We start from the raw sequence: 9,712 nt of genomic DNA, 5'->3' as shown, positions 1-9,712 counted from the left end.
TGTGAGTGTGTATGTGTGTGATTAATATTTGTTAGGGTGTTGTGTGTGCGCATGTGTGTGTATGTGTATATGTGTTCGTTCGTGAGTGTGCGTGAATGCGTTTGTGAGTACGGGTGTATGTGTGTTTGTGTGATTTTTGTGTCGGTGGGGATGTTAGGTGTGTGTACGTGAGACTGTGCGTATATCTCTTTGTCTGAGTATGTATGTGTTGTTTTAATCGTCCTTGTGATGTGTGTGTGTGAGAGAGAGCGCAACCGTATGTATGTGTGAGGGTGTGTACATATGTGTGCGTCTGTGTGTGTATATGTATGTGTGCATCTGTGTGTGTGCGTGGGAGTGTTTGTGTGAGTGTGGGAGTGTGTGTGTACGTGAGTGTGTGTGTGTCTCTCTGTCTGAGTGAGCGTGTTGTTTTAAATACCCTTGTGGTGTGTGTGTGTGTAAGCAACCGTATGTGTGTGGGATGGTTCATATGTATGTGTATGTCTGTATGTGTGCGTATGTCTATTTGTGTTGTGTGTTGGTGGGGGTGTTATGTGTGTGTATGTGAGTTTGTGTATGTCTCTAAGTATGTTTGTGTTTGAATTGTCCTTGTGGTGCGTATGTGTGTGAGGGAGCAACTGCATGTGTGTGCATGAGGGTGCATGTGTGTGTGAGCATGTATGTGTGTGTTGTATTTATTAGGTGTCCTTGTAAGTTGGGTTTATCCAGGTGATGTGTATGTGTGTGCATGTGTGTTCCGTGTATGTTGGTACTGTGTATGCGGTTGTATGTGTGTGTATGTATGTATGTGGGTATGGTTTATGTAGTTTCCTGGTGTATATGTGTACATGCGTGTGTGCGCTGTAATTGTGAGTGATTAGTTTTGTTTGTATTGTTAGTGTAGTATGTGTGTGTATACGTGTGGGTGTGTTTGTGTGAGTGCGTCTATGTGGCCTGTATTTGTCGGGGAGGTGTGCCATTGTGTGTGCATGCTTCTGTGCATGTGTGCTTGTGAGCGTTTGTTGTGATTGTTGGGATTGTATTGTGTGTGTTTTTCTTTTGAGTGTGTGTGTGACATTTTTACTGGGGAACGGGCGTATGGTGTTTGTATGTGTGTGTACATATGTATGCAAATATACGTATGTGAATATGATTTGTGGTTGCCGGAGTGATGTGTAGGTGTGTGCATGTACCTGCTTACGTATGTGTGTATGGGTGTTGGTTGTGGTTGCTACAATTGTATTGTAAGTGTATATATGCATGTGTTTTTTCTTGAAATGTATGTGGGTTTGTGCTCTGGTGTGGAGATATTGTGATTGTGTGTGTATATATATATGTGTGTAAGTGTGTTCGTGTCGGAGGTTTGCATTGCATTGGTGTGTGTGTGATTTTGCGTATCTGTGTCTTTGTTTTGGGCGTGCACCTGGGGAGGGGGCTTATGTTAGAGTATGTTGAGCTGTGGTCTGTATTTTTGAATAAGATTATTTTCCCTATTTATTCGTGTTTGGTCAGTGGTGTTGTCTGAGCATTGGTATAATGGGAAAACTAGGAATTTGGGGGACTTGTTTTTTGCACACAGATCTAAGTGCCCACTGAGTGGTATCTGTCTTGTGGTGGGATCCCTCAATTGTTGGCGGTGGACTGTCATCCTTTCTCTGAGAGTAAGGCTCGTTTGCCCTATGTATTCTTTGTGACACCCTTCACACCTTATGGCATAAAGTATATATTTTGATGCGCAGGTGAAGTTATTTTTTATGACAAAAGTGTGTCCCGACTGGAATCTGTATGTTGTTCCTTCCATGAGGTGGATACAAGTCCTGCAGTTGGAACGACCACATTTTTTGACAGTAGGTGGTGGGCTTGTGTTGGGCAATTTTGCATTCGTGAGTAGGTTTTTTTAGGGATTTGGGTTGTCTTTTGCTTTTTAATATTTCATGGGTTGCGAGTACTCTTTTTAGACGTGGGTCTTGATTCAGTAGTGGGATGTTTTTGTATATTATTGTGTAAGCTTCTGCATTTCTAGGATTGTGTGTTGAGAGATATGGGAGACTATTTAACGTGCCGTGTATGTGTTTCGGTTTTCGTAGGTCATGGGTAGCAATTGTCTTGGCCCGTTCTATTCCATTGTCAACTAATGGTGCTGGGTAATGTCTTTCGAGAAGGATTGCCTTTAGTTCTTCGAGTCTTTTATATCGAGTTCTATAATTAGAGACAATTGTGCAAATTCTTCTCGCAAGGTTGAAGGGAATGTTTGTCTTTGTATGTTTTGGGTGATTGGAGGTGAACAAAAGGTATTGCTTGGAATCAGTCGGTTTTTAATGAATATCAGTCTCAATGCTGGTACCTACTTTTATAATGAGAATGTCAAGAAAAGGAAGTTGGTCTTGACTGTATTCCATTGTAAATTGGATATGGTTGTTGACACTGTTGATTAGGGTTTTGAAGTCAAAGAGTTGGTCGAGTGTGTGGGACCATAGGATGAGGCAATCATCCAAGTAACGTTTCCAATTCTTCAACAGGTATTGGTGGGAAGACAGGCCATATCTAGTTTTGGATTTGTCGTAGATCTGCAATTCTAAGTAGGCCATCACCAGGTTTGCATATGTAGGGGCAACTTTAGTCCCCATTGCAGTCCCTAATACCTGTCTGTAGGTGTTATCATTAAAATTAAGAAAATTGTTTTGAAGGATAAACTTAAGGCCCTCGATGATGAATTCTTTTTTTATTCTTTCTGGGATCTCATTGGGGTATTTTTCTAGCCAGAATTTAATGGCTTCCAGTCCATATTGATGTGGGATCGTAGTGTAAAGATTTATTACATCAAAGGAAACAATGAAAATGTCTTTATCGGTATGTTTGGGTAGATGATTTAATAGGTCCAGGTCGTCTATAACAATACTTGGTATTTGGTGAAGTATTGGTTTCAGGAGGATATCGATAAATTTGCTTAATCTGTGTGTTTCACAGTGTATATATATATATATATATATATATATATATATATATATATATATATATATATATACACACACATAGATACTTAGGTATATATAGTCATGCTTAAAATTATATGTCAAGATATAGTCGTAAAATCCGTTTAGTTCATCTCTTCCAATGGCGGTTCACAACAATCATTTATGAAAATGTGCTGATAGAACTTACCAGAAGATTTTAGTTTCTTTCCATATCGCCAAAACTACTTATTTCATTAGTTCTCTGCAGAATGGTTCAATATATAATGAAGCAGATAACAATAGAAATATTACTGGTACACATATGTATTCCGTTCTACTGGTGGCTATGAAATAAATAAATTTTCATTGACGTATTCCATATAAATGAATGCGAGGAAATTATCACTCTCAGCAGTTGTAGCACGATGAATTTAAAAACAGATTTTCATAGGCATTCATTGATTTGATGACCTCAACTTCTCTGAGGCAGTGAAGAAAGCTGACCAATATGAAACGTTAGATAGCGACCTATGTTTGTCTAGGTTCAGTTTGTAATTAAACAGTAGTGTGATTAAAATTGACGGCTGTTTATGGTGGATACTGTATCACAGCTTATTGAATGTCAGCAACATTATTTATAAAAACCTACCGCCAAGAGTATGTCTTACTCAGCTACAAAGGATCCCATAGTGTTGTGCAACTCCGACTACCCACGGTTTTATTTAATTCAACCAAGTAGGAGACCCACGTATATACATCAATGAGTATACAACTGATGAACTGGACACATTTACCACTCTCTTAGCTGTATGAATATGGACTGGTTAAATTACTTCCATTGATTCATTAATAATTGTGTGGCGTTTAATTTGAATCTAATATTTCATCTGAAAACGACTGTAAATTCTCTTGAGTTCTATTTTGAATTTTCCATTGCAGAAAATGTTGGGGAGATTTCAACAATAGTCCGCGATATTTCCAAGAAATCAGAGTATTTCAAAGCAGAAGATATCGACTTGGCTGTAGACATTCATGAGAAAATGGTGCCATTGATATCGAATGTGTCGGCCAATATAACAGTGAACAATATACTTCCTAGTATCAACAATATGATAAACACACCGGAAGAGGTTTTGATTGAAGCAGAACAATCAGAGGGAACTGGGAGCAGGTAAAATTGATATCAAATTTGTTGTTAGTGCTGTAGTAGTAGTAGTAGTAGTAGTAGTAGTAGTAGTAGTAGTAGTAGTAGTAGCAGCAGCAGCAGCAGAGGCGGTAGTAGTAGTAGTAGTAGTAGTAGTAGTAGTAGTAGCAGCAGCAGCAGCAGCAGAGGCGGTGGTGGTGGTAGTAGTAGTAGTAGTAGTAGTAGTAGTAGTAGTAGTAGTAGTAGTAGTAGCAGCAGCAGCAGCAGAGGCGGTGGTGGTGGTAGTAGTAGTAGTAGTAGTAGTAGTAGTAGTAGTAGTAGTAGAGAGAAGAGGAAAGGGCGGAGGAGGAGGAGAAGAAGAACAAACTACAAACAACAGTAGCATAAATAGATTTACTAATCAATATAATTAGTGTAATTACAGCTACATTTAATTACATATTTGAAACACTCTCAGTTGAGATTTATTTTCTTGATTTTCTCACAGAATGCTGGACATTATAGAAGCAATCCCAGAAAAGATGCCACTGGAAGAGCAGCAACTCACAGTTTTATATACTAATCTTGATATTGGTGTTATCAAAGTGAAGAATAACACTTTCAATGGTGCTGTCTATGGTATTTCATTTGGAAATAAAGAAAATGACGCAAAGACAATGGTACAGTACTTTCTTATGATTACTTTCTTACTAACTATTTGTTCTACACGCTCAAATTAATAAAATACATTATAATGAAATATAATATCGTTATTATCATATAAAGTATGTATGGTATAAAGCTTGCTACAGATTACAGTCCAAATACAAAATACAATATATTTGGGGCACAAATTAGCAATAAAGCGGAAATAATAATCTTTTCTGCTATAGCTACAAGGCTCGAAGTTTTGGGAAACTGTCTAGTTGTGTACACCAACACCAATTCTCTGTAGAATTTGAACTTAGAGCATGGAGACGTACAAAATGCTGCTACACATTCTGACCGACATGCTGTGTGTTCTGTTAGCTCATTGCCTTTAAAGCTAACATAATAGTTGGAGCTTATATATATACAATTGTCCTTCACTATCTTTCTGATCATTTGATACATCTGAAAAATAAAGTAGTACTTCATCCCATGTCATGTCCCTGGGTACCAGGGAACAAGAAATAGATTGAGACAGAAAACAGAAAACTACTGCATACATCAATAATTAGTTAACCAGCGTAGAAACTCTACTTTTTACTTTCGTATGGGATAAGGGCATTGGGTGAGAAAGGAAATTTTAGCTGTTCTGTTAATTGTAATGGTGTAGCAATGTATTGATTGTGGAAGAAGCAGAAGTGACAACAGTAATAATAGTAACAGTAGTGGTAATAAATCCTATTTTCAATTGGGGATTTCAAACGACATAATGTTTTAAATAATTATATTGAAAGATTGGATTGAAAATCCCTTTACAATAGGAAAGGTTTAAGGTTGCCTAATATAGGAGAATCCTGCACACTCCCAGATGACTGGAGACGGACTAACCGATTACAATTAATAAGAACTGAGCAAACTGTCAGCAGATTAGTTGACGGTGTTAGTTCGACGTGTGTTGGTTGAACAGGAATCCTGAGTATCGTACCAACGTTCCAGGTGTACGGAGTGCGTTCTGTGTGAAGATATATTTATGCAATAAGTTATTTTTAGATAACCACAACCAATTACTTCTTTGTGTAATAGTATTTTATACCAGACGTGTATACCTACGTCAAAACATTTTTGGCTATGAGATTATTCGAAGCTCGTGTTGGATCGATTTTTGTTTGAACATGGAAAGCTTACTAGCTTCGGTAATTCAATCATAGAAACAGCAGCATCAGTAGCAAAGCAAGCAACACCACCATGTTTTGGACTTACAGAAACCGTGACGAAGAAGCAGTAACAAATGGTTAGTACAACTGATACAGAAGAAAACAGAAAATACATTTAGTTCGTTCACTCCTGACTCTGTCTCTAAATCCTAGAGGAGGGACCTACATTCTCTGTTTACTTTAGAAGGCATGAGGAAATATTTTACAGAAGAACGATGTTGTTGGTAAGACCAAAAAAAAGAAACAAAAAAAAAATGATTTCCGCTGAGAAATTTGACACCAGCCGAGCATGAAAAATATTGAAATTACATATTACCAAAGAAACCAGGAGAACTCTGTTTTGAAGCAATGGTGAATATTCTATCATAGATTTTCAGCGAACAAAGCTCTTCATGTAACACGCGTCGGAAATGCATGGATACTACAAAAAAATGAGGCGAAGATATTATTACATATACTGCAATCGTTAATAGAGAATTCTAGAGATTTAAAATTAATGAACTAACACCAGATATGTTCAAATACATAATTTTCGTACAACAGCAAAGAAAGATGGGGAAATTCGTAACGAAATTCTGACTAAATTAGAGCAGAATCAGAAGGTAACACTACAAGAAATATCTGATGATTGCCAGAGAATAACAAACCTACGGCACGATAGGGAACACACTGAAGTGAGAAGCTGGTCGCATATACAACGGATGCGACCGAAAGTAATAAAAAGTAGAACATTAACCCATATTTTGGATGTGGAGAATTACACTACGGACTCAACTGTCCTTATCAAAATCGAAAACATTTCAAGTGTAGTAAGTCAGGTCGTAAAAAACAAATGGCTCAACAGGAACGAATCATGTAAACAGTTTATCGGTGACAAGAAATACAAACGAGACTTAAAGGAAGTTTGTTTATGTAAAAAGTAAGAATACAAATGTAAAAGTACATTTAGTTACAGGTAGTGACATTAATTTAGTTAATGAAAATAAATGAAAAACCAATTGGGAAACCTACACTACAGAGTATCACATTTGTCACCCGGGGATTTCAAGAATGAAAGTTTTGATGAGAAGCTGCGTATTGGTCAATAGTGGACCGAGAGATTGAAGAATTAATGAAAAACATGCAGAGGCTGCATTCTAGCAGCAAAATCACCTGCTACAAAATGGCCAGAGACAGATATCACGTTGTCCAGACTGAATGTTGATTTCGCAGGTCCACTTAAAAGTTCACATTACCTTTCTGTGGTAGACAGTTTTTCTAAGTGACCTGACGAACCTAATTGTAAAAAATCGACATCATCGATTACAGTAAGTCTTTTACGTGAATTGTTCGCCAGATATAGTATTCCTGACACCATTGTGTTTGAGAATGGAACTCAGTTTGCAGCAAATGAACTCAAAAAATTCACTATCAAACATGCTCCTTATCAAACATGCGACCTCCATATCAGCCAAGGTCGATACATTTGAGTGGGCTTTAAAGAAAACGAACAACTAGGTAATGCTTGACTTAGCACTTCAACAGCTTTTGAGGGTATATCGAGTGACACCAAGTCCTAAACAAACAGTGGAAGCTACACGTTGAAGCAGGAAAAAAAGAAAACGAACAGACGTACTTGGAATAGACCCTACATGCAAAAAACATTTAGCCCCTGGAGAGTTATAATCTCAAAAAGGGGAAATATTTTCGGAGAATCCTGAACACCCCAATGTGACTAAAGGTGGATTCACCGATTGCAATAAATAAGAACTGAGTGAACTGTCAGCAGGCAGTGGAGGGTATCAGTCCGACTATATTGGTTCCGTGTGTCCGCTTAAGCATCGGATATTGAACAATGAAGGCTGAGTATCGTACCTAGATTTGCGTAGTACGCATTGCTTTCTGTGTTCAGATATACTTCTGCGATAGTTTATTTTTAGATAACCACAACCAACTATTTATTTGTGTTAGACCAATTTACACCAGACGTAATATCCTCGTCATAACATTGTCGATGGGACAGTTTCTATCCAACAGAAGTTTCAAGCCAATATTTATGTGCTTCGAGAACCATGGTTCCAAAGCGGAATGATTTCATATTCGGAAGTTTATGAATTTTTATGACCTCAACATCATTCAGACGCAGCGGTATTTTTTGTTTAATTTTATTTCTTTGTTTTTTTCCATTCTCTTCCATCAGATATATAACAACTCAGATTCAAAGCCAGAAGTAAATGATATGGTAGACTTCATTTCATTAGCAACGAGTTTGTTAAAAGATCTGAAACCCGAAGGACGGGCTGCCGTTTCAAGGATTACGTTTATCTCCATGCAGAATGATAAGCTATACAGGGTACGTAAACAAAATGGAAATTTGTCTTCCTCCAGCCGATTAAATGCTTGATATTGTTGTTGATTCTTTGATATTAATACTAATCCATCACAGCAATATATATATATATATATATATATATATATATATATATATATATATATATATATATATATATGCATGTATGTGCATATGTGTCTACAATTTATGACGTATATACAAACTAAAAACGGTCGTTGTTTTGATTTGTGTCTTGGTGAAAATTCTCTTAAGAGACTCGGTGTGTTAAGAGGAGAGCTCCCTCTGTTATGATAAAACAGAATCATTGTTCTAATATGCAAACAGCAAATATAACATTTGTGATGAATGCAGAACACACGCGCACAAACACACGGACAGAGGACACATACGCACACATATGTACATGTATATTTTTTATGTATGTGTATATATATATATATATATATATATATATATATATATATATATATACACGCACAATTACACACACATGTATATACATGTATATATAAATATACATATGTACATTCATGCATAAACACCCACGCACAGTCACACACACACACATATATACATATGTGTTGCAGAGATACTCGGAGTTGCTCGGGATTAAAGTGGCATAGTTTGTATATATATATCACGGTCATGGTGAAATAGGTGATACGGGAAAGTGCTGCGTTGAAGACAAATCATTTGTGGAGTAACTGATTGTCTAATTCGACTAAATGACATGTCATACGTTCGTTTGGATTATTCCAGCTCCGAACCTGTCATGGAAAATTGGAGGTGGGGTATGTCATTTTTTAACGCACCGAAAAGCTGTCAATGGATATACTGTGTTTTCCTGGGCTTGGAGCTGCATCTAATACGACCCAGCTTCTGAAGATTTGACACGTTTTTCGCATTTGTTGTCCTACATCACTCATGAAATATATTTAGAGGAACTGTGGTTTTTCATTTGTGGGGAACAGGGAACCAATGAGGTGATAGACTTGCTCTTGAACTTTGAGGTCGGCGTAAATCCATGTTCAACGATCTCCTTACATGCACCAAGCGATATCATTAGAAATGCAGAGATGTTTTGCCTGATATTGTTCAGAAAATTCAATAAGATTTTGAGGAGGAGCTGGTAGTGCCGGCAATCTTACCTTAACGACTGAACAGCAGATGCGATTATTTTCATCTGGAAATTAATTTCAAGAAACAAAAATTTGAGTTTAGCATATAAATGTGCACAAATTTATCATTTTTATAAGAATAGGATGGATCATATCTGAAAGCAGCTCTAGGAGTTTTGAAGACTGAATTCGTACGTAGTCTGTTTCCGAGAGCTGTTCTATTGGACTCCTGTCCAATCATTAAAATGTTGTTTTAATGATCCAGCATTACGTGCTGTAGTATGTGTTTGCTAATCTTGGGAGTGTCTCATCTCCCGTCTGTATTAAAAATCCTTTTGACAAGC

At 37.2% G+C, this 9,712-nt stretch overlaps 1 protein-coding gene across 3 annotated transcripts in view; it reads left to right on the top strand.

Moving 5' to 3' along the window:
• The window catches only part of LOC149130317 (adhesion G protein-coupled receptor G6-like), a 59,351-nt gene that overhangs the window by 26,441 nt on the left and 23,198 nt on the right, over positions 1–9,712 (top strand). For all 3 annotated transcript variants that reach the window (XM_089345755.1, XM_089345753.1, XM_089345754.1), the window contains exons 10-12: positions 3,873–4,104; positions 4,565–4,736; positions 8,098–8,250. In XM_089345755.1, coding sequence (XP_089201881.1) covers positions 3,873–4,104; positions 4,565–4,736; positions 8,098–8,250 — 557 coding nt within the window. The remainder of the gene's footprint in view (positions 1–3,872; positions 4,105–4,564; positions 4,737–8,097; positions 8,251–9,712) is intronic.

Source organism: Octopus bimaculoides, chromosome 29 (genome assembly GCF_046866305.1).
Source record: "Octopus bimaculoides isolate indiv1 chromosome 29, ASM4686630v1, whole genome shotgun sequence".
NCBI lineage: Eukaryota > Metazoa > Mollusca > Cephalopoda > Octopoda > Octopodidae > Octopus > Octopus bimaculoides.
The sequence above is the reverse complement of the archived record's forward strand: the minus strand, read 5'-3'. Positions and strand labels throughout refer to the sequence as shown.